The sequence below is a fragment of the Lissotriton helveticus genome, chromosome 9 (assembly GCF_964261635.1).
Source record: "Lissotriton helveticus chromosome 9, aLisHel1.1, whole genome shotgun sequence".
NCBI lineage: Eukaryota > Metazoa > Chordata > Amphibia > Caudata > Salamandridae > Lissotriton > Lissotriton helveticus.
This window is the reverse complement of record NC_136070.1, coordinates 51,573,446-51,599,047: the sequence shown is the minus strand read 5'-3', so window position 1 is coordinate 51,599,047 and position 25,602 is coordinate 51,573,446. Positions and strand designations below refer to the sequence as shown.

At 47.0% G+C, this 25,602-nt stretch overlaps 1 protein-coding gene across 8 annotated transcripts in view; it reads left to right on the top strand.

Annotated features, from left to right (window-relative positions):
• The window catches only part of MEIS2 (Meis homeobox 2), a 318,037-nt gene that overhangs the window by 93,892 nt on the left and 198,543 nt on the right, over positions 1 to 25,602 (top strand). For 2 of the 8 annotated variants that reach the window (XM_078659431.1, XM_078659435.1), the window contains exons 8-9: positions 3,628 to 3,684; positions 7,982 to 8,044. The exons of 4 other annotated variants lie outside the window; for them this stretch is intronic. In XM_078659431.1, the coding sequence (XP_078515557.1) occupies positions 3,628 to 3,684; positions 7,982 to 8,044 (120 nt within the window). The remainder of the gene's footprint in view (positions 1 to 3,627; positions 3,685 to 7,981; positions 8,045 to 25,602) is intronic. 2 more of the 8 variants (XM_078659436.1, XM_078659432.1) reach the window with 1 other exon arrangement.

Here is a 25,602-nt window from a genome sequence, read left to right as displayed (position 1 = left end):
ACTTGATCATATAGTGGTCGGACCACACCATAGGCAATGGGGGGGACAGGCTAATATCAAAATTAGTACAGATCAAGTCAAGAACATGACCTCCCACATGTGTGGGAGCATCGACCCACTGAGAGAGGTGAGCCATGCTGAAGGTCTCACCAAGACGAGTAGCTTCAGTGGTGTTCACAGAGTCCACATGTATATTAAAATCGCCCAACAGTAAGAAGCGAGAGAAGCGTAAGGCTCGTGGCACGATAACCTCCTCCAAAGATCCAATAAAATTTCCAACATGGCCTGGTGGTCGATAAAGTAGTGTGCAGCCTAAGGTAAAATGCGGACTAAGGACCAGGCAGAAGTGGAGAAGTTCGGCTTCTTTGATTTTGTCCAGATGCTCGCAGGTGAGAGACCAGTGATCCCTGTAGATCACGGCAAGCCCCCCGCCTCTACCCACATCAGCAGCACGATCTACTCTACAGATTCTGAAACTGCGAGGGATAGCTAACTCGACTACCGGTGAGCAGGAGTCAGTCATCCAAGTCTCAGTAACAAAGAGTAGGTCGAGATCATTATCAGCAAGAAGGTCAAAGACTTCGGCCGTGTGGCATACCAGAGATCTGGCATTAATCAGACCCGCTTGTATGATCTTAGTCTCATTACAGGGTTGAGTGGGCGGGGTGGCCGGACTAGGAAGAAGATAATTGCAGAAGGGGCATAATCTGGACCGATTATCAGAGAGCGCCCAGGAATGGGCCGCCTCACAAGGAGGGACCTGAAGGGCTCGGAGGTCGGCAGCGGAATACCGGCATGGTATAGGAGGGACAGAGGGGGAGGAAAAACGGCCAGGGGTCGGGGCCCTGTGCCCGGCCAGAGCACGGACGGGCACAGACGGGCCCTCCTTTGGCGCTCCTTCGGCGCGCAGACGGCGCGCCCGCTGCGCGCGTCCGCTGCGCGGTCGCTGACACATGGCGTTATAAAGGGTCGTGCGATCTGCCGACTAGAGCGTCAACCCCGGTGCAATGCGGTCCCGCCTCACTTCCGGGAAACCGCTGGGGTCGAGCGCTGAAGCCGGGACCAGAAAGGGGCGTGTGCAACATAAGCAAAACCAATGCTAACCAGGCAGTGGCTGTAAAGAGCAGCGAAATGAAACGGAACCAGAGCACAGTAAGGGGAAGGGCAGGGGGGATTAAAAACGTTAAAATACAATTAATGGCGAAGTGCTAAAATAGATGGTAAAGCTCCGCTAGCAGCGTGGAGATAGCAGCAAAATGAATGTGCAAAATAGCAGCGTTACAGCGTTCTTCAAAGATACTCACGGTCTGAGCATGCCACCTCAGCCGATTATAAAGGGTCGGGCGATCTGCCGACTAGAGCGTCAACCCCGGTGCAATGCGGTCCCGCCTCACTTCCGGGAAACCGCTGGGGTCGAGCGCTGAAGCCGGGACCAGAAAGGGGCGTGTGCAACATAAGCAAAACCAATGCTAACCAGGCAGTGGCTGTAAAGAGCAGCGAAATGAAACGGAACCAGAGCACAGTAAGGGGAAGGGCAGGGGGGATTAAAAACGTTAAAATACAATATCGTAACTTCCGCCTCTCACGGCCCCTCGAAGTGCGCGTGATCTACGGAACGCACGTATACCACACATATATATATATATATATGTATATATGTGTGTAGCACATCAGTCAGGTACCAAACATATGCAAATCACTACTGTTTCATCCCCAAAGGGAGGTGGTAAATTACTGGCTGCTGGTCTGACCAGCAGGACGTGGAAGACATGCTGTGGCGCCCATGGCTGAGGTGGCGGTGACCCGAAGTGTCGGGGAATTTATTTAAACCGTTTTGTTTTCATCAGTTTGCAGAAGAACTTTTGCAAATAAGTGGTGAAATCTCTTAAGGATAAGACACAAAAAACAATTGAAGCTGATTCCCCTAATGCTTTTAGGACGGCACCAGGGGAATTTCACCAGTTGTTTTTCCATGTTCTCCCATCTAGCTCGGCATGCTTTGCATATCATAGTCCAAACCTAAGGAATGCTTTTTTTATTTAGACAATATACAGACATATTTAGAATAAAATAACCAGAGAGATGTTTCTGCTGTTTACGTCGTGATAGTGAAAGGATAACGCGAGCCTGACATCGAATCAAGAACTTCTTTTCTCGGTTCCCAAACTGGGAAATTCACCAGGGAGCAGAACTGGATGCAACATTTTGAGATCTGCCTTAGAATGTCAAGTGTTTCTTTAAGTGTGACATAATTAACGCTGAAGAGAGGGTGTGTACAATGTATAAGATGCAAAGCTGGCCGCCTTCACTGCAAGAACAGTCTATAAAGGGAAAACTATGTTTATGCTGTAGCACAGGGGTGTCTAACGTAGGCCTGGGAGTGCTGAATCCATGCCAAATATTCAGGATACCCATGGACTATACACATTCCTGTTTATATTAATGTTATGTAAGTATACCTCCAGTGGGTAGCCTAAAAATCGGTCATGGACCGGCCCTCCTGGACTTAACTTCAACACCCCTGTGACGGTGACTTTCAGCATCTACACAAAAATATTCATGCACCAGTTCTAAGGTGCGATCTTTTTTCTAACGTCTGAGGGATGCATGTCACTTTAAATCCATTGGTGTTTATTTTTCATGCAACAAACGCCTTTCATTGGTGCCCGACTCATTCTGATACTTGTGCTACTAAAATGTGCAAAAACACCCCAAAAGAAATACAATTTGTAACTGCATGAGGTGTATTTTTACACATGATTATTGCATGTGAGAAAAAAAGGGAATAATAGGTGCAAAGTATATTTTACCAGTTTATGCATAGTATTAATCCAAGCACACGGCTATGCCTGGGTAATTACTACCACATAGGGCATGGTGGTAAATGCCCAAACAAGCACAGGAGTTTGTCCTATTTCCATGCATCTTTTAATAAGTGGTAATGTAAAAATTGATGAAAATTGTATTTGCACTCTTTGTTTACCCTACCGAGGCGGTCCATGTCACCAAATTGAGGCATAATTCAGAGTTCTGTAATAACAGGAAAATCCTTTGATTTCTTGAGACGGTGATAAACTTTGATGAAAATCTACCAGCAAATTTCCACTCACTGTGTTATTTGCCCTGATGTAGCAAATTATGCTAGTGAATTCTCTTCCAGAATTACTTAAGTTGTAACCAAAGCCTTGTTGGCCAGGTTTGTGCAAATAAATGTGTATAAACTTGAAAACAGTACAATTGTGGCCGTGTTGAACCCGACCTGAAACAAACTTTCAGAAAAGATAAAGTAAAAATGCTTATTCATGTGTTTCTTTGCCGCACTTGCATGCCGAATAACCCAAGTCCTTGCCATCTCAGCGAAGCACGCCTTTGGGCAACTGAAACCATACAACATGCATATTATTGTTCATTAAAGACATAAAAAGAAGTATTTTGAAACTCAACCAATAAATTGAGTATATCTGAAACCATTACAAAGCAAGGGGCCTTGTCATGGACTTCAGGCCAAGTTGGGCTGCAGGTCGATGCAAAGTTCCTTGCGGTATAAGTCTGGTCTTGCAATATGAAGTCGATGTTTGGGGTTTATGCTCTGATTCTGAGATCAGGGATCTGTCTTTTATATTTTAGAGATGAAGCTTCTGGGAGAGTATAATGGAAACAGATCCGCTCTCAGGCAATCCGACTGTGAGTTCCAAATTCATTGTCTTGTAATGTTGTGTGTGATGTGAGTCATCGACGACATCATAGTGTTTGATATTGTGAGCCAGACTAAATGTTCCCAGTTCGTTACCCAAAGTCATTGAGCATGCCTTGTGTTTTTTTTAGACAAATTAGCAAACAGCCAGGCTGAACTTAACTTGCAGTGTATTTACCTTGTGATAGATGCTAAATACAGCCATTGGTGTCTATGTCCTCTCCACCATCTTGTCTGTGCTGGTTTCCTCCATCTTGAATGTATTCCATGAACAATTTGTATTAATTAATGACTATTACGCCACTAGAAGAAGATACTGCAGGTGAGAACATTCCGGTAACTGAGTACAACCTTATTAACTAACCCTATTCCACCCTCAGAGTGTCAACGGTGACTAACCTTGGTCCACGAGAGTCAGAGCGATGCTAGATTTTCCGGAAATCCGCAAGACTATTTCATAAGATAAATTCACACAAAATTGATTTCGATAGGAGTCCTTTCGATAGGCAGTGGCTATCCAGACAATTCAGCATGGATCTTTCCTTTTAAGACCTCCACTGGGCATCCTGGAATTGAAACCTTCACCACACCGCTGGCAAAAGAAGTTACTTTTTACCATCCCCAAGAAAGAGACTGTTTTCCCTTCCATGCAAGCTTTTGATATTGTTGACTTCAAGATTTGCTGACATAGGACTTTTTTCCCCCACTAATTTAGCTTTTATTCTATCTTTTCATGGATCTGTCAAATCACCTCAGCCCATAGTTACTGCTGGTGCTGCTACCCCTGTGCCATGGACATACTCCATACCGGCACCATACACATGACAGCAGATATATAACTAAATAAATATATTGCCTGGGGGATATTGCACTATTTTTAATCTCCCTTCGGTCTTTTTCTGTCTGTGGTTCAACATTTGCTCACAGCAGGGGCACTTTTCAGAATTTCTTTTGTGTATCTTCCTGTTCCCACAGGATTTCTTCATCTGCAGCCTTCTTTAACCCCTTCATTTTTGGCCACGTTCAGCGGATGTCGCGTGCACTACCTCGGTAGTGCTGCGCATGTCCGCTGAATGTTCCGGCCCCGCCCGTGCAATAGAACATTCCGCACCAGCGTGGAACGTGCAGCGCAGCGGAGGGGTTAAGGACTAAAAGTTTTGTTTGAAATCATTGGTGTTCAGGATGCCCACAAGAAATTAAAACCTGTGACCAGTGCCACAATCAATTAGCATGTGAGGCACTGCATTAAACCTTCCCAGGTCTATTGGGCTGATCCACATTATAAAGACTGACGTGCTGTGCCCAGCATGAGTGGACAAGACTCCAGTCAAGGAAATCCAGGAAACAAGCCCATCCATTCCTTTCAGGCTGCCCAATGCCTACCGAGGTGAAGGCTTCAGGCTCACTAGAAGGCCTTGGTCACTGACACGCAGGCGCACTTGGGTCTAAGACATCACCTTGAAATTTGTGGCTTGGCCCCATGGCTCCTGAATCTCATCCGGGAATTTGAAAAAAACACTTTTGCACACTTGACACTTTCTTGTGAACTACATTCAGAATGAGAGCTGGAAAAGTACCTGGCCTGTTGTGTGGAATTTGGGGACCTGTAACAATTAGCTATGATGGTTTGCAAGAGATTCCTGGAAATGTGGTACCAGCAGAAATAAGTGAAGTTTCAAAGGAACCCAACTAGAAAGCCAACTATTTGTAAATTGTCCTCACAATGTCTTCTGGTAGGTATTATACCAATATCCCTACAACTCTTGGAAGGAGATATTATTGTCAGGCATGGTGAAGGAAGCTGATTCAAATATGTCCGACACGGAAGAAGGAAGTTTCAAATCCTTCCTTGTCCATCAGGTGATGTGCAGGACCGAGACAAAGGAGATATCTAAACCAGACCTCTCATCAGGACCATTCTTTGGCAAGATGCCTTCCTTCAAGAATGGATAAAGATGGAGTTGATGTTGCCTAGCAACAGAGGGTCTTCCCTGTCCCATTGGTCTTCTCATTTCCAGAAGGACCTAGTTTACAGTCTGGATGATGGGACGTGGTCCTCTCCACAGCTGTGAAGACTAGATCTAAAGTTTGAAGCAGCTCATCAGAAGATCTTTCAAATAGTTCAAGACCCACAAACCAAATCTGTATGATGTTCATTCTAAGATCCATGACAGAACCTTTAATTTGTAGTTTTCAGGTCCAGAACAGTTTTTAAAACTACTTTGTTTGAATTTCTATTGACAGTAAGTCTCATAATTCGACGGAAAATTCTTTGCTTTCACGCTCAACTCCTGCCCCAATAAAGGCTTTTTTTTTAAAGAGCACTGTAACAGTAGAGTTCCTGGAGAGGCGGTTGTTGCATAAATCTTCTAGAAGCTCCTTCAGAAACTCAGAACCAATTAAAGTAAAATGTGCCGGAGGGCCTGCTCCACCTACCAACCAGGCACGGGTGCCGAAGGGGGTTGACTAAGAGTGCAGTCACTCACGCTTTTCCCTCCTCCTATCGCAGTAAAGAGGATATTCCATTTATATCAAAACTGCTATCACATTACTGTCAACCAGTGGGTTGCTGACGTGACAAAGAAAGATGCAATTCTACACTGTTTCCATAACATTTCCCACTAAACAGAAAAGATGTATTCTCTAAACCTCTCTCTTACTCAGCCAGAGGTTGACAACAAGCTAAGCTCAGAAGCTTTTGAACTGGGTGCATGGGTATTTTGTATTACTTTTTGACTCGTGCGAGGAATTGGTGCTCAGGCCCACTTGGGACTTGCTGGGCTCAACCAAGTTGTCTACTTGCCTACTTATTACCCCTGAACTCCAATCTGCCCTTAGAAATTTTGTTGAGGCCTTCACTTGACCCCATTTTGTAGTGTGCTCTGAAAATGCACATTTTCTAGAGTATTTTTATTGAAACTACCTTAGCAAGGAAGGTTGTTTAGATCCAGAAGAAACTGAGTTCTTGTAACAGTTTCACGTGTTTTGCCCGGAGAGCAACATTCATAGTCCCCATCAGTGTGTCCGTTCTAATGTTTTTACCCGGCATCATACTTCCATTACAAAAAGAATGTCCGCCAGTCCACCCTCCTTGATTGGACATGTACTCCCCACCTATCCCTTTTTTCTGCCACTGGACACTGTTCCATTCTTCCTCTTGTACTCTGAAGTAACCGAGAGGTTTTGTGCAATTCATCATAAAACTACAAAATAAATGCATGGATGGATGTCCCAAGAGCCTTGCACCTTCTGCCTGGAGAGAAAGAACATTCTAGCCATATCTGTGTGGCCTTTGACTATACACTCTTTGGTGACTTTTTAACCCCTTGCGTGCCTCGGGTGGGCTGTGCTGGTGACGGAACGGTTCCGTCACGGCCCGCTCGCCGCGCCTTTGCGGCGCGAATTCCGCGCCTGCACTGAGCGTTCTATTAGGCGGGCGGGGCCGTGACGGAACCGTTCCGTCATAAACACAGCTCACCCGAGGACCATGACGGAGCGGTTCCGTCACTAGTACGCAAGCGCCGCTCGCCCCCCCCTCCCCCTTAGCACTGCAGCGGAATAGCCGCCGCTGCTAAGGGGTTAAAGAAGATTTATTCTGTAGTTCAGAAGCATAATGTTATGACTGGATGAAGCAGTTTGTTCACAGTTGTATTTACTGATGAAATAAGCCCTTCTATTAGAAGCATTGTAAGTAGTATCATCATGATGGTGGGTGTCAAAGGGCAAGCATAGCTTGCTGCTGAAGATGGCTGGAGGCGAGTAGGTTTAGAGCGTGTCAATGCTCACTCTGCCACAGCCAACATAGCTGCACTCAAGTTTCTTTCAGATATATTGAAATCTGCAAAACCACCTCATGGACTTTGGTGCATACCTAATCCAAGCCTGAATCTGCATTTTGTTACAGGCTCAAAACTCTTAAATCTTGTGGTTAAAATGTAAGATTTTCTTTTGCCCACAGCCTCCCCTGTCTACGTAGGTGATACCCGTGTGTTGTACATTTTCGATGGCGGGAACCAGCACAGACAAATAAGGTGAGGCTATGAGGACATTACAATAGTAGAACATACCAAAGTTATCTTGTCTATGCTGGTTTCTGCTGTAGCCTACCACGCATCCATATTTTACACCCAGACAAGAGCTGTCTGTTGACTGTAGCGCCCAGAAGTACTTTTTGTGCATATGTTGCAGCCTTTGGACAGGAGTTCTTTGGATTTGAGGGTGGAATGGGATCAGGTAATAAGGGTCTCTGAATTTACAAATTTTCTCACCATGCTATTCTTCTAGCAGGTATTAGATCAAGGATGGTTGCGATCGACACAGACGAGAAAATGTGGGGAGACGACATTACGGGTAAGTGTGATTTCATTCTCTTTGATAGTGCCATGAATGACACTCAAAACTGATCACTTTTAACGGGGGCTTCATTGAGCAGTACCAGAACATCCATCAAACATCTGGAGATGTCCCATCTGTCCACATTTCAGTTTCCCCGCCTCATCTGGAGATTGGGGGATGGTGGATTTTGTTGACGATTGAGCCGCAGCTGGCTCGGCCTTCAGGAAATCTATTCTGCGGAAGGGACGGGTGGACCACGGACATTACGCCGGTCTATGTCCACCATGTAAACCATGGTGGTCTTAGACAGGAAATTCCAACAAGGGCCCTCCACGTGCTGCGGGGAAACTCGAAGCACGTGAGGGACATTAGGTATATTTTCTCCATAGACAGACCCCCATGTCCTCAAAGTGGCGTGGCGCATGGAAGTGGGAGCAGAGCTGCAGAAAAATCCCCACCCTATGTGCTGGCCAGACTAGAAGCGGTGGTACCGGCCATGACCGGGATGTTTGAGACAGCGCGTCGACTGCTCCAGTTGTATAGCAGCTTGCACAAAACACCCTTATGATGCCCTCAAGGCGAGAAGGACAATTGTGCTTCATAAGCCACATAGGTCTATTATTGCATTTTACACAATAGGATTTACACACACACAGAGTCAGCCTTCTTGTTAATCGTGAACAAGGTTCATTCACTACATAGCACGAAATAATGAGCGATGCTTGAATGATTAAAATATAAAAACTCATATTGCCAAGGCACATACAAACTTAGGGCTTGATTTAGATCTCGGCGGACGAGTTACTACGTCACAACGGTGACGGAGATCCCAATCGCTGAAATATAAATTCCATTACATCCTATTGGAGTTATATTTCAGCAGACGGGATATCCACCCCCGTTGTAATGGAGTAACCCGTCCGCGAGAGATCTAAATTAGGTCCTTAATAATTCTGGGGAAACTGATGACACCTTAGTCAGTTATGAGTTTGGAAACGCTTCGCTGAAACTGAAGGGTACTGTGCATGGTGCAGTGTTGTAGACATGCAAGAACATCCGTGAAATGACGCCATTACATCATCATCGTTGTGTTTACAAACAGTGGACTGAGAATTACTCGTATTGGGTCGATGGATCCTTCCATAACTTAAGGTCACATGAACCACATTACAAACTCTGGCACAATAGTCCCGTTACGCATTCTGGCGAAGAACCACAGCGCTTTAATCAAACCTTTTGAAATACAAACCTCCACCAATACAATCTTCGAAAAAGAGAGAAAAACATGATTTGTGTTTGAGAGCCTGGTTGCCAGGCAACGCTTGCTGCTTTTTTTGTAATTCATTCCAGACGAGGGTGGGCCAGTAATACCTAATTTTAAGGCATTTCACACTCATGTACCCTGATTTATGGAATCCAGATCTTTACTCATAGTCAAAACAAGTCTGAGAATTGCAACCAGATCCAGTAGTGAAAATACAAGACAACGCTTGTACAGAGCATCGGGGAAGTTAGGGCGGTCAAACATACAAAGACGTCTCCGTGGAAAGAGATAATATGCAAAGGAGGGGGGTTCGCCAAATTTTAAGGGCGAGTGGAAGTGACATCATTTGCCCTTTGACCCCTGACAGCATTACAGCTTTGCCCTTGTCCCACAATTAGTCCACCAACAGCATCTAGTTTTCTGCTTCTGTGGGTTAGATAGATAGATACTTTATTGTGCATGGTTATTTAAAACCTTTGCAATATAAAAGAGAAAAATCGATTAATAAAACATGAGTCAAGTTTGTGCGTGTTAAGACGATGATTCCATCCTTAAAAAACATGGTGAGATAGCAGCGACAAAATGAAAATAAGCTTAACATCATGTTGAACAGCCTGTTTATCATAAAAAGTTAGGCAATAAATTCCTCCTCGATGCCGGCCAAGGGGTAATATAGTAGAGTGCGCCTGTGTGCAAGAGAGAATGGTTAAATTATAATAACAGTTCGGGGTGTCCCTGTTGTATAGTCAGTGATAATCGATGTAAGACAGAGTCAAGGTGTCGCACTAGAGCTTGGTCTTCAGGGGTACCGTTGGGTTCATCCTTTAGTCCTTTTACGGTACTGCTAGATATTGTTCGTTTCCTTCGATGTTTTGAAGCGGGCCTCGGCTGTTTCAAGGAATTTTACCACTGTGGGTTACGGTAAGTGCGAGGAGTAGAACCTGTACAAAGTTAACATGTTTCCTAGACTCCTGTTTACTTCCTGTTCTTGCTCCAGCCTTCTAGACCCCCGGAATTAGGGGTAACAAGGGCATTGCCAGTGGCACCAAACAACGAGCCGGGGAATCAATGGGCATCAAAACCTGTTATATGGTTGATACAAGTAGTACCAGGTTAAAAACTGATATATTGTGAATGGATTTCTTTTTCTGCCCACGTAGCAGTAGTGTCTTGTAAATGTTCATTTTCTCTGACTTGCCATCAACCAGGAGATAGTAATGTTGCCTCTGCGTACCTTTAGGCAGACTCAAAAATGAATGAATGATGGTATTTGTAGAGAGCTCGGCTACTGGGAGAGCGTCCCAGGCATCAGGGGCGGCTCTAGGCTCATGGCGGCCCTGGGCAGGGAGCGTAGGTAGGGGGCCCCGGAAGAGGGGGTCCAGGCGGGGCGGAGCCCCCCCCGGAGCTCAGGAAGGGGGTCAGGGTGTTTGGAAGTGGAACAGAGCCGGAGGCCGCCAAATCCCTGCCACTCGGGCCGCCACGATTATTATATTAAGGATATATATTGGCGTGGCGGCCCCTGGGGTTTGGCGGCCCTGTGCAGGTGCACCGCTTGCACATGCCTAAGGCCGGCCCTGCAGGCATATAGCTATTGAGAGGAACGAAACCTTGAACAGGTAGGTTTTCAGTTGTTTGCGGAAGAACTTAATATCCGGATTGCATCTGAGGGGTAAGGGGAGCTCCTGTCGGATGGGGGGGGGTCTGCTTGGTCAGTGTAGCTCCTGTGGCGCTGGTGCGCTGGACACTCTAGAACATCTACACACAGGATAAAGTTTAGACCCTGGCCTCTTCAGTCACTGTGCCTCTCCAATTAGCTGTTAATGGAGCTGAGAGGGTCTGTGGCCCTCCAGAGAGCGAGGACCTGGGCAGAGGCAAACGTAAAACCTTTCAAGCCTTCCCTGTGCTGCGCAAATGGGGGAGAGCTGGGCTCTTCCGGGGAAGATTGGGATGAAAAGTAAACCTAAGAAAACCAATATCACACCAACCGACCAGTGCAAAAATGCCATTTGCATCAAACTGTGCCAAAACTGCAGTGCTTAATTTGTCAAAGAATGAGCGCAGGTGCCCAAAGCTCTGCTCAGAAGCCCGCGTCAGCGCGGCGAAAATCTACCTCATGCACTTTAGTCGTCTAAAGACACTCCCTGCCTGTTTATCTCACTCTTGGAGAATCCTGTTTTTATCCTCTAGGACGTTTTTTACGTCATTCCAATTTCTGCGTTTTTCCCTCTGTTGCTTTTGGTAAATGTCTGGTCTGGAAAAATAAGTGCTGGTCCCCAAAAATGAGTTGCCGTGCCAATTAAGGACTAATCAATTGCATTTGCCCCACCAACTGCTGAAAAAAAGACATCTGCCCTCCCCAACAAGGATTGTGGTTTTTTACTTTCAGTGCAAAAGTCGATTCAGAAAATACACTGCAGCTCCAGGGCCCAGAGCTGCAGCTTTGCAGTTCCACTGCTGATGCAAAAAAAAGCTGCTTATTTGGTTCAGGTATCTAAGTGGTGCAGTGACATTATTTTAAACGTATTCCTTGCACCAGGCCTAATACAGAACACACACCTTTGCAGGGCCTGTGAAAACGTACGTTATGAACCCACGAAAAAAGCATCTTTAGCCGAATGCAGGGGCATATTACCAAGAGTGGCGATAGGCAATTATCGCCGATTTAGCGGCTGTTTTCGGCCGCTAAGCGGTGATAATTCTATCGCTCTATTAGCCAGCTGTCGCTAACTGATGTTAGCAACAGCTTTTAGGCGATAGCGAGCGGTTTGGGGCCCGCTTTGCATGTCAGCGATATTTATCGCTAATGACATACAAAGTGGGCGTACCCAACCTGTTAGCGACTGAAAGCAGTCGCTAACGCCTATTAGCAAGGCAGGCGTAGCGATGGAAATATTCCCGCTATCGCCAAAAACCAACGCCTGCTCAGACCAGTTCTTAGCCATGTTATCCAATGGGAGGTGGATAACATGGCTAAGAGCATTTCGTCGCTAATGCGTGAATATCGCTGTATTCTCAGCGATATTCACGCATTTTGCCGCTATCGCTGGATATTTTAGCACAATGGAGAAAAACGTTGCTAATAGCATGTTTTCTCCGCTAACATATCCAGCGATAAGCAGCGATAAAAAAAATAGTCGCTAAGACTATTTAGAGATAAATATCGCTACTTGTTGGTAATATGCCCCGCAATCTCTTACAAGCAAGGCGAGAGTGTAAGAAGGCGTGCATTCGAAGAATCAATTCTGTATGTTCACTATTCCAGCTGTAGGTGAACAACAATGGTGAATAATGGTGAGCTGTCACTTGCTTCAGTAATTTGCTTGTTGCAGCAGCCAGCCCTGAGCCCTGCACAGTGACAGACAGAGTGGATGAGCCAAAGTGGAATCTGTGAAACTTAACCTGTTTGCCACCTTCTCCGCTAGGACACTTGATCCGTTAGGCAAATAGGTTGATCCTTCACTTGCTGATTACACCCCCTAAAGTAACCGTATCGTTCGTCCCATCGCTGATGCTTTCTTAAAGTGATAGGATCCGTCCTGGGTCAGTGGTCGCCCTCCTGCTTCCTGTTTGAGAGGGGCGCCCATTGTTTGCATGCCCACAAACATGGCTGCCCCAGTGCCCCGCCAGCTCACCTGAGCGCTGCTTGCTTCTCCCTCTACTAAAGGTGTCCAAAGTGCACGCGCTCTTTTTTGCAAAGAACTGACTGCTTATGTTACCTATAGTTCTATAAGTACAACAATGTACACTGACTGCTTATGTTACCTGTAGTTCTATAGGTACAACAATGTGCACTGACTGCTCATGTTGTCGGTAGCTCCTTCGGTTTTTAGCCGAATAAAAAACCCCAGTGACAGAACTTTAACCGCAGCGAGCTGGGGGCGCAGACCCTGGGTGGCGGCTGGTCACTGTAGCCAGGGTGAACCCCCAGCAGGCTGCAGAATGCGCTCAATGGAGAACTAAACAATCTGCTAGTGGAAACAGAAGTTTTATTGCAGAGCTCTTTCCGCTCCTCTTTTCATGGGGTTGGGAAACAAGGCCCGGTCTGTCCAGCTCGAATCCGAGGTGTCTTCAGACTGGCCTCTGCTGGGGGCGGGCCGGTGCTAGCTTAGTGGAAGGTTATTTTTGTTCTTCTCCAAAACAGGGAAACCCCAGATTTTTCTCCAGGAGCGCAGAAATGTGATGCCTGGGATCCCCGTGTTTGCATATCACTTCCCTTCCGGGTCACGAGAGGGTATTTCCTGCTTTCCTTATTACACATTTCCTTGCTCAGTGTTTGTCGATTCCAAGCCTTGGAGGGCGCCCTGGGCGAGATGTACCTTTGCCCCCCCCCCCCTCTCTCTTGCCTCCCTGGCCCTCTCTGCTCCTTTGTGCAGCAGAAGGGGAGATGCTATCTGGGCACATTCCTGGCGAGGCTTCCAGATAGCAGCGGCCTCTGTGCTGGGAGCTGTGCCCGACAGGAATGCGGAGCTGGGATTACAATGAGGCGCACAGAGGCTGCGTCTGGGGCTGCTGGGGCCCCGGGCCCCGGGGGAAGGGGGGGGGGGGGCAGGCGGCGTCTGCCCCCGGTTCACTCCTTCACTGAACCTGAGTGCCCTGCTCACAGGTGCAAAGGGCGCTCCTCACACAGGCTCTGCAATGGTCCTGGAGGCTGTACTACCAGGAAGCAGTGGGTTCCAACATCCGGTGTGTGTCAGTGCCTAGAAGACACCTCAGGTTGAAGTTGGCACCTTGTGTACAAAGTGGGTCAAACTGCTAACGCAGCTGATAAACTTGACAGACGTTCTAAATATTCAGTCAAGCTTAAAGTTTATTTCTAGTTAGTTTATTTGCCATATAGGCAATACAAACATGTTAAATGCATCATAATATTGATAATAAAAATACATTTTTGTAAACGGAAGTATGGCTGATAAAAAACTCCTCGTCATTGCTTCAAACACTGTCAAAAAATCCTAACTTAAAACACAATTGACTATCATTATATTATATATAATCTCAGTTTGCCTACTTTACCTATTTGTAATTTCTTTTAAATTGTCAACAACAGTGGAGAGGTGTGGTGCAGTGGCCAGGGCAGCTGACTTTGGAGCACAGGGTTCACGGTTCGATCCCCGGCTCTGGTGGCAGCTCAGCTCAGCACCATGTGACTCTGGGCAATAGCTCACTTAATTTCCACAACGACCCATAGCGCCTTGAGACCCGTAAGGGTGAGTAGTTCGCGGGTGAGTAGTTTGCGCTTTACAAATACGGATTTACATTTACAACAACAAACTTCTAAAATCAGACCGTGTTACTCGGAAGAATAGAGCAAGGATCAGGTCTCGGGGTGCGCAAGGAGCGAGTGAAGTCTTGAGTCCTAGGGCGCGTTCCGATCCCTCCTGCTTCCATCACAGACAGCAGCAGGATCTCCACCCACCCCTCAGTCCAAGCGCTTGGATGTCAGATGTTGAGGCTCTCAAGAAGGTTGTAGCTGAGGAATCCCGGCCAACATGTATCCATGGACCAAGGAGAGACAAAATATATCACCACCTGCCTCAATGTGGGGGATCTGCTAGTCTTAGCTGCATTCCACTTCTGAAACAGGAAGTGACATCAGAGGAAGCTGGGACGTACGCTCTATAAATCCAAAAGAGAAAAGTTATATGTTGTCTTTTCCCTGGAGATGTCAAGTAAAAGAACAACTGTCTTCTTTGAAGTTTCACATTTGCTGCTGAATTTGACTGCTCAGAAACTGGATGTCGGTCTAATGAAGAAAAAAGTTTAAAAAATAAACAGATTAGAAGATGTTAAGTCTGGGATATCTGGATAAAGCTAAATCAATAATTTAAGGAGCAAGAGAATTTATTTATAAAAATGTGTCTCCTCCAACATCTGTGTAAACTGAGAAAAAAAGAAGTCTGCGAATGACTTGGTAAGCACTCACTCTTTCATTTCCGATGCATTAGGCATTTTCAGATCTCCTTTTACTGAAGAAGGCCAAGTGATTTTGTTATGCTAATTAATTTATATCAATTTAGGCAATGGAACATGTTTGTCATGTGGAAGCAGCAGCATTTTTCCCTTGACACAAGAGTGTAGAAGGGATGGTCGTCTTATGAGACGGGATGTCAATACAGCGGGTTGTTGTTTCACGAAAATGGTGTTTAACATTATATTATATATTATTATTATTGGTTGTAGTATTAGTAGCATCACGAATAGCAGAAATAACCCTAGAAGTAGGGGCAAGAGAAGGTTACTGCCCAACAAAATCATAAACACAGAAAAGATCTTTGGAGGTCTGACGATTATTTCCTGGGCGAATTAAATCAAGTTTGAAGTAATTCACTTGAATTTGGGAATATTATGTGCTATGGTGAATCCTCAAACTTTTAGTGGTTTGGGTTTGAAGTGATTGCACCCCTGAATTTGCCTTATCAACAACGTTTGTGGGGCGTGTTCAGAAAGTAAAAGCAAAGGTGCAGCTGGCCTCTAAAAGGCAGATTTTAGGGTTGAATCCCTCTCCACCTTGAATGTTAACTTGGGGAGAGTTGAGGTGTTTTTATGTAGTTTGAAAGAATAAAACCTTGATTTTCATGGATTTCGCGAATCACCTGAAATTCCCCTGGTTTGTCGGGGTCTACTCATCAGAGAGAAAGAGATTTGGCCTAGACCCAAAAAGGTGACGCCGACATAAAAAATTTAACTTGTATGTAAGTAAGATTCTTGGGCCTGGAGTTCCTCGCCTGCCCTCGATATCGACTTCGGGTGACTGCTGTTATGCCGACTCATCGATAGCCACCACATTCCTGCAGAATGTTTGCGCCTCCGCTCTGAAACAGTTAATAATCTCTCAAGATGGCACGGTTTTTAAATTAAAATACTGCAGACACACTAGTACACTCCCTGCCAGCCAAGAGGAAGAAAAAAAAAACCCTAAAGCCACATCTACATATCCGCCCATCTGTCCTCAAATGCATTCTTATTATTTTTAGCGAGCGCTCTGTGTTTATTTCAGCTCCAATTCTCATTTACGACTCCCCAAGACAGACTTTGTGCTTTTTTTTTTTTCTACACGTAGCACGTAGTCTATTTTGGTGCTGGGGGCTCCTTTTGTTTGTTGGACTTTCCTTTTTGTCCCCACATGAACCCCACAGAACGTGTGAAGGCTCTGGAATCCAGCTTGAACCCATTGCCACCCTGTGGTGGAAATATCTACTTATTGGTAGAGTGGTGCCACCCCCATGTTGTGAAGATGTCTGCAGGCTTCGGCCAGGGTGGCTACAATGCAGACAGGCCAGGGTGGCTACCATGCGGCCAGGGTGGCTACCATGCGGCCAGGGTGGCTACTATACGGACAGGCCAGGGTGGCTACCATGCGGCCAGGGTGGCTACCGTGCGGCCAAGCCAGGGTGGCTACCATGCGGCCAGGGTGGCTAACATGCAGCCAGGGTGGCTACTATACGGACAGGCCATGGTGGCTACCATGCGGCCAGGGTGGCTAACATGCGGCCAGGGTGGCTACTATACGGACAGGCCAGGGTGGCTACCATGCGGGCAGGCCAGGGTGGCTACTATACGGACAGGCCAGGGTGGCTACCATGCGGCCAGGCCAGGGTGGCTACCATGCAGCCAGGGTGGCTACCATGCGGCCAGGGTGGCTACCATGCGGCCAGGGTGGCTACTATACGGACAGGCCAGGGTGGCTACCATGCGGCCAGGCCAGGGTGGCTACCTTGCAATGCAGCCAGGCCAGGGGCCCTGAATGCCAGCCCTTTCTGCAGAAATATGCGGTCCCCTCGGTGCAGGGCCTGTGTAAATCCTGTGTAAATAGATGCCAGCGAACAAAGGCCGAGCCCCCGCCGCTCGGGGCTTTCGGAGCCATTTGAGAGCTGAATGCGCTAAACACTGCTTATAACCGCCTGAAAAGTTGGAGAGAAAGGGGTCTAAAATCCCTTTCTTTAACTCGCTGTCTGCTCAGGCCCTGGGGGGAGGGTGTCCGGGGCCAGGGGGGCCGGGTAAGCCTGTGGAGCCGGCTTTTTCTTCTATTTTCGCGGTGCTCTTTTGAGTGTGAAGAAGTGCCCGGGTCAGCGTCCCCGGCTTTAATGTCGGGGGAGGGACACCCCCGCAGTTTAGTAAATGTTGCATGTAAACGGAGGCATTGCGTCTGCTTGGCCGCTCCCTGAGCACCGGGCCGCGGTCCGGTCACTGGAAATCACAGGGGAAATTCACTTTAGCATGTCCGAGGGGGCTTAACGCAGCAGGGAGGGTGACCTGGGAGCGCGCTCGCGCACGCACCTCCGCGCGCCCCGAACGGGGCTCCAGCGCGCGGAGAGCGTCGTGACGTCAGCGGACTGGGACGTATCTGCTGTTAAATGCACATGCCCTGAGATGCCACGCTGATGCAGTGTGTTGGCACCATTTTATGCAGGGCCAATGGAATTATGCCATTGTGCGGCAATTTTTGCATAATTGCATATTTACCGCATTTGCTACATAATCCATCATCTGCTGGATAATCTGCAGATTCTAACAAACAAAAAAATGTGTTTCTAGCTCAAACGGTTCAAAAGTTAGTAAGAACTCAGCAACCTATGTTGCAGCACAGTGGAAGGCCTTTTGCAAAGTTTCATTGGTCACCTTTCGGTAGCTTATTGCTATATTTGTGTGTTAAACTGGTGCTAAAGAGGAGCGACCGATGCCCAAACAGTGTTAACCAGTTTAAAAAAATGGCAAAATTACAAAGTAATACTATCACAAAATGTGTCACATAATGCCACATAATTGACCTTTTCTTGCTGCATAATTGACTCAGCACTGCGCATAATTTGACCTGCCAGTGCTGCATAATTCCAGTGGCTCTGATTATACATCCGCACCATTTTCCAAGATTCCACTGGAATTTTCTGCAGTGCAGTTAAGCAGATCTTCATAAACTCACCTCTTATCAACTGGTTCCAGTAGGAACCGTGTCTAACTGGTCAGTTTTAATTTCCATCTGGGTTAGCAACTAATTGTAGAGCTGCACCGATGCACGGGTCACAAGGTAGTATTTCAAGGGCTTGTTTTTCTCATATGGATTGAAGGAGTTTTTTTCCATGGCATGGCTTGCTGGTGAGATCAGAGCCAGCCGCCACCCTACGCGTCTGTCCAAAAATTGCTCCCCGAAGGGCTAGATAAGGCGCATGCCTTTGCTAAACTGCCACCAGTCTGAATTTTTCCAAAGTTATAAAGATGGCCCTGGCAGGTGCCCAAGGCAGTGTTGCTGTGTGACCGCATCACTCTCAGAAAAAAAAAAACTCCATTCCTAATCTTTAGGAAGGAACCACATCATCACTGGCAGGCAAACCACTCCAGGCTCGACTTAAATGAAGACAACACGTTGATCTGAGAAGACAAATAATCTACCCTCAGTGAAGGGAAGATACCACGAGAGCCTGGGGAGACAAATATTGCAGCTGTCACATAGAGAACAACACCGATCTACTCTAATGGCCGTAACACAGATCTATAGGAGGACCCACCAAAACGCCAAAGAGTCAAATCACTCCTGCTCCACATGCCAAATTCAGGAGTACACCACATCAACCTGAGAACCCCAGGACTCCATTCCTTATTTGTAGAAAGGCACCACATTATCACGAAGAGACAAACCACACCAGGCACAAGCTTGGCATAAAGGAAGTCGCTACATCATTCAGAAGAGACAACCTTCCACCCCCACCTAGAGGACACTTCCAATCACGCCGAGGAAATAACGACCTTAGCAGTGATCTATAGAAGGACAAACCATCCCTCTAAAGGGGACAACTCACTTCAGGCTCCAGCTGCTGCTGCAGACAGAAGTAACACATCACCCCAAGAAGGTAAACACTCCACCACTCCAACAGGAAGATAGTACATCTTCCAGAGAAGACAAACATTCTAACATACAGGAACAAACCACATACCTTTGAGGATTGTGCAAGGCTCCAGCTTCCAAAAACACAAGAGAGCAGCACGCCCCTCTCAGAAGATAACAGCCACCACTTTTCACCTACACAAAATGGCATCTCTGATAAGACAGTCACCACAGACCTCCCCTACCGGCAGGGACCCCCTGTCTGAAAAGCTTCACTTATAGGGGGAGATCATGAGCCTCTGAGAAGATGACATTTGACCCCTCCTCACCCCTGTTCGTGAAGTGTCCTGTGCTCACCTAAGGGAGGAGACAGCATCTCTCCAAGGAAACAACCACCTGCCCATTTCATAACCAGTGTCTCCTTCAAAGAAGGACTATTTTATGCATACCCTATTTTGCCTGATAATTTGCTTCATTTGTAGTCACATGGGGCTCATGATTGAATGAGTGCATGTCGGCATTGCTGAATCTTCATTGGTCTACAGAAATATTTTCCCAGAAAATCATGTTCTTATAAAGGCAACAGGGGAACTGGAAGTAACTGAAAAGGACCAACTACCCTCATTCAAGGGCAGTTTGGCCATTTTTAACAACGTAGTATGCGCTCTTTTTCTCTCAGTTTTTTTTTTTTTATTCTCTATTCCTGTATATGAAAAAATACTATATGTAGCTGACCACACATATAGTCTGATAATAGAGATGGAAAAGTAATAGAACTACTTATTAGGGGAGAGGAGTTGGCCTCACGGCTAGGGCGGTTGACCGCGAATCTGGGGAACTGGGTTTGAGTCTCGGCAATGACGCTGAACATCCTGTGATTCTGGGCAAATCACTTAATCTCCCCTTGCCTAACAAAAATGAATGTGTCCTCATGTAATGCAAGTGGTGCTATGTAAAGCGCTCTGATACCCGATTCGGATCAGCTTCGCGCTATATAAAACTCTGTAAAAAAAAAAATATATATATATATATACACACACACACACACATTATAAGGCATTATTTGAGAGCAAATCCTTACTTTTTCCGACAAAATACACCCAATTTACAGAGTTGGGCTGCCCTGGGGTGCCTAGCCCCCCTCCATAGGGCTTTAACATGGCTTAATGAATAGTGCTGCTAAAGTTTCTTTCTATAGCTCACAAAGCTGTCTGTTTCTAGGCACCTCTAAATTCAGAAGATTAGATAAATGACACAAACAGAGGTAAAACAAATCTCCCAGGATCTTGCAGCTTGTGTAAGTGGAGGAGCATGGACTAAGACACAGGTCTGCAGGTGCCCCCCAGTGACGTAGACGTTGAGCCCCATCACCTTTCCATCGGCTGCTGATACGCGCTCACTTGTGCCTTGTCGTACTAGGTCACTGTACATCAGGACATCAATCAAACCTTCCTCAGCTTCACGTCTTGTGGATCCAGTAAATTAATCCGCAGAAGGGAGACATTTAGCACATGCGTCTGTTCTAATCATTTAGCACATGCATGTTCTAAACAGCTGCCCTATTCGTGAGACCACACACACCCTGTGTATATGGTGTCCTCTTGAATCCTAAGACAGGCCACCTCATCGGAAGCATCCAACAACAACCAAGCCCTCCTCTTTGGCCACCACGAATGGACCGATCCTGCAGGACAACAGAGCCCACACAATGCAGTATGAGACTTCCAGGACACGAGCACATGTTGTTATGTTATGTTATATGAATTTATTACGCACACGGCTACTCATGAGCGTCCCGGCGCGGAACTTTCGGGGTATACCAGTTTTTATCAGATGAATAAGTATGTTTTTCATTTTTTTTGAAAGCCGCTAGATCCTGGATGGAACGCAGGGTCAAAGGAAGGGTATTCCAATAAGCCAACATGGAGGCTTTCCTGTCAGGTCATGCCTCAATGTTTAGTGTTTACTGCACCAACGCTGCAATCAGGGCCGGACTGGGAACCGAAACCGGCCCTGGCAAAGTGCTCGGCCTGCCCCCCCCTCCCCCCAGGGGGTTGGGTGGTGCGACCGCGCTCTTTGCTAGGGCCGGTTTTCGGCCGATTTTGTTACAGTGCCGTTTTTGCAGCTATGCTGCAAAAAACGACCCTGTAACAAAACCGGCCCCCTGGGGCCCAAAACCGGCCCCCACCCTCGCAGCCGACCGGGGGATTGCCCGGTGCCTGCAACGGCCAGTCCGGGCCTGGCTGCAATGTAGAGCAGATCTTTGCACTTTACAAGAAACTGTTTCAAAGAAGATGGGCTGGAATTACTTTACTGTAGAGCGGTTCAAACTATTGAACATGAGCCAAGAAATCAAAAAGATGGTGACTTTTAGGTTGAGAGGAAACTGATCACAAGACACAGATTCAAAGAGTTTACAAGGAACATAAGAACTCACATTATGACCAGAAGTAGTTGGTAGAGCCAGCCATGAGCAGTGGGAACCTGAAGGGTGCAGACTGCTGGGAACATAAGACTAGTGTGGAAACCTTTGTTAAGTTGTGATTTCTGAACTTGAACCTTGACCCCTTTCTGACATTTTTGTGCCATTCCTCGCACCCCGGGGTGCCTAATCCCGCAGTCTCGTGGTGTCTATTTCAGTGTTTTGTTTGTTGGAGATTAGCGCTAAAGGAGCCATAATTCCCAGGCGGGGCTCGCTAAATAGTAACTGTTGACTGATCGGCAGGTTGGTGAGCGCTTCACCTTCTGAAAAGGCCCCTGAAGGTGTTGTGGGGTGGGGATTAAAGAGAGCCACCCAGCTCCTGCAGCCATTTCCCAGCCATTGGGCTGAAAAGCCAGTGCAAACTTTCTCTGAACTTTGATCTGGTATTAGGGCCTGAACAAAGCCCTGCAGGAAAGGCTGAACGGTGTTATTGAATTTTGTATTTCAGTTTGAATATTCATACGAACAATACCATGGCAAAATAAAAAAAATTAAGTGTGTGAAGGAGAAGTGTGCCCCTCTGATTTTAGACAGTGTATTATAAATTCATCATTCTATACGTGCGTCGCGCGTGCTTATGCTTTTTCTTAAGCGACGCGGATGTCTTAATCTGGAAATAGATGGACAAACTGACGGACTGACTTCAAACTATTCCTTCCAATGTGGCTTTTTCCCCCCCTGCTTCTGGCTCTGCTTTCAGAAGAGCCTGCGGCTACAGTACGCCACATCACCTCCCCAGGGCCGCCGGCTGCCTCCTAATGGCTACCCTCCATCTGTGTCCCCGGTACAGCGGATGAGGGGGCGCCCGCTTCTGGATTTGGGGACCTCGTTGTCCCAGGTTAAAATGCTAGATTTGCCAGCGAACCGTCAGAAACCATTAGCGTCTTGGAGAATTTGCCTTGCAGCGGTTCCTCAGCACGCGGGACTGTGTGCACGCGTACAAGGGCGCACGAGCGAGGATTCTGGAGTTGGGAACAACCATGTAGATTGCTCAGGGTGTCTCGGATCTAACAAGGTAGCACTGAGCACATTGGGGATTTTTCTATCCCATTATTTGGTTCTTCTGCCTTGCCGGTGTTGTTAGCGGAACCCCGAGAGCACTGGAAGGAGGTCGTGGTCTCCCAGGCCTGGGCAGATGAAGGGGAGATGCTCTGCCTTGAGGCAGGGCAGCTCTAATGAAGTGACCTTGTAGGTCTGTAAGCAGAGCGGAGCGGGGGTGGGGGAGGTCAGACTACAGTGAAAATTGGAAGGTCCACAGAATGAGCCATCCGTATCGCCATACGCAGTGTATCCTTTCACTGGTCAACGTTGTGGGGAAGCCACAGTTGTTTTTTGGATGGGCAACCTCTTTCCTTCCACAGTCAGTATTGTATGGTGCAGGATAAGTGTTTGCTAAATATTGTATAACAAAACTAGTGAATCGTAAATATTGTTTCCCATTGATTTGGAGGTAAAATGCAAAATCGACACTCAATGGAGTGATATTTTTAGGGTCGAGCGTGCGAGACCAAGCTCCACCGAATGCATCTCGCTTGCAAGACACTATTGTTTACAAAAAGGGCTTGGAACCTACCCCTTTTATACCATTGGTGCGCCTCTTCTTCTAAGCGCCTCTAATTGGCTAGTTCCGCAGAAATGTCACGTCCGATGCTTATTGTGGAGCACGGACATAGCACAGGGTGATTCATCTCCATCAGTGCCCGTTTGCTGCTCCCAACATCATGAAGGTAGTATGACTTTACCTAAAAGACGCCTCTGTTACATGCTAAGGAAGTGCTGGTGCCACAAAAATGTACTTGCACTCTGTTCTGGCATGTTTTATGTGTGGCTCCGCGGCCAGGGCGACTGACGCTGGAATCTGGGGACCGCGGTTCGATCCCCGGCTCCGGCGGCAGGTTAGCCCAGCACCATGTGACTCTGGGCAATAGCTCGCTTAATCTTCCCGACGGCCCCCAGCGCCTACAGACCCTTACGGGTGATTGTGCGCATTACAAATGTGGACTTTACTTACTTACTCAATAACGCCCCTGGAGTATGTGTGGTGTCTGATTATATTCCAGGAAAAGTTTTCCTAGCCGCACACTGCTTTCACTGCGCTAATTCTTCGTGAAATAAACGTCATTATAATTCAAAGCGTTTCCAGCAAATCAAGCGTCTTGATGAGTAAAGTAAAAGCACCACTTTGAAAATGTGCCCCTTTGCAAGGTGGCCATTAAATGATGGATTGCTTTATAGGTCAGTACTAGGAGTTAAAGTGTTATATTGTTTGCTGTCCCATCCCTGCTCTTCTGTTTTCAGGCCCTCCTCCTCCACATCGCCGCTGCCGGCGGCACCCCACTTCCTGTGAACTTTGTTGCATGTGGACACTCAATTCCCCTGCTTGACTCACACAACCTAGTATGTAATGATCTGTTATGATTGTTTCTTGTCCGGTTGTTCCATTGTTACCACTTCCTGTACCTTCGTAACTGCCAATATGTAAAGCTCTCTGATACCCCATGTGGTCTTGTTCGCGCTATATAAAACTTTCAAAATAAATAAATAAACCTCCACCTAACATTACGCTCCCAGATCTAGAGAGAAGCTCTCCTTTCCTTCCCTTGCACGTGTCCTCAGCAGACATGCCCTGGCTGCAGGTGCAACGCTAGAGTAGAGCGCCTGGAAGAGGCAGCCATAGCTCGAGACGCCGTAGACAGCACCTCGGAACACCACAGCCGGAAACCACCAGCTCGCTGCAAAGCTTCACCTCCCTGTCTGCAAAGACAAGCCCCAGCATATCCCGTTTTATGTAGCGCTTCAACCGCACTTTTGCGTGTTCTAAGTGCTGTAATAAAAGGACATCACATCACTCTGCTGTCTTCTCTCACTACCCACATCTTGTCGACAATCCCAAAAATAAAAATATGGAAAGTATCTTTTTATATTTATTTCTTTATTTATCGATAAAGTTTTATATAGCGCAAACTTGATCCCGAAGGATATCAGAGCGCTTTACAATTTGAGGCAAAGGTAACAAATCAGAACACCAGTCCAACATTGGAAATCCAATGGGCACTGAATCAACCATGTGTAGAGTGGAGAAGTACAGAGTGGCGTGACATGGTGTGGAGTGGCGTGGCATGTAGTAGAGATGAGTAGAGTGGAGTAGAATGAAGTGACGCACTTCGAGCAACATTGCTGCGGTTCATAACCGCTGAAGACAGCGAGTCCGTTACCTGACAACACACACTCCTCCTCCTCCCCATCATCCCTTGTCGAGATCCTCTCAACGATACCTTGTTTTCTGAAATAGTGCTTCATATGTCTTCTGTGTAACAGGTCAGTCACATGGCCCTAAATCGGATTGACCGGGACTGCATCCTGGGCGGGAAGAAAACGTGGTGTTTCTTGTGGAGGCTGGGGGGGGGGGGTCGTTGCCGTATGGTGGCAGGAGGTGTGAGGAAGATGGGAGGTTGATGCTATGCTAACAATTACGCTGAGGTACATTAAGGGCTGATTACTGCCTTTAACTGGACCTGACTGAGACTAGGTGGGACGAACAAGCTGTTTGCATAACATTAAGTTAGGCAGCTCCGTGCCGCACCCCTTGGAATACTGGTGCCCGAGACCCAGCTCGCCCATGCCCAGGGCCCGCCCTGCACATGGCGCTAAGGCAAGTATTCTTAATTTCGCTGGGGATGCCACCTGGTGCCTTCAACACTGTAAGTAAAAGCAAAAAAGCATTGAAAAAGACAATATATAGCTCAACATAGGAGAGGCCTATTGGCTTTGCCAGTGCTTGTTGTAAATGGTATTTAGGTCATGATAGTCTGACATACTATCGCTAGCAATGGAGCATTCATGGGAAGGAGAGCAGAAAGTACAAGGTACAGTCAAAGGCCTGGGCTTTCCATCTCCGCAGCCAGTGGTCAAAGAGCCTCTGGTATTGTCTTAGTTGAGCGGCTGTGCCTACAGGAGACTAGCGGCATTAGGCCGAGGATCTGCGGCTTTCCTCCGGAAGCCTTGAG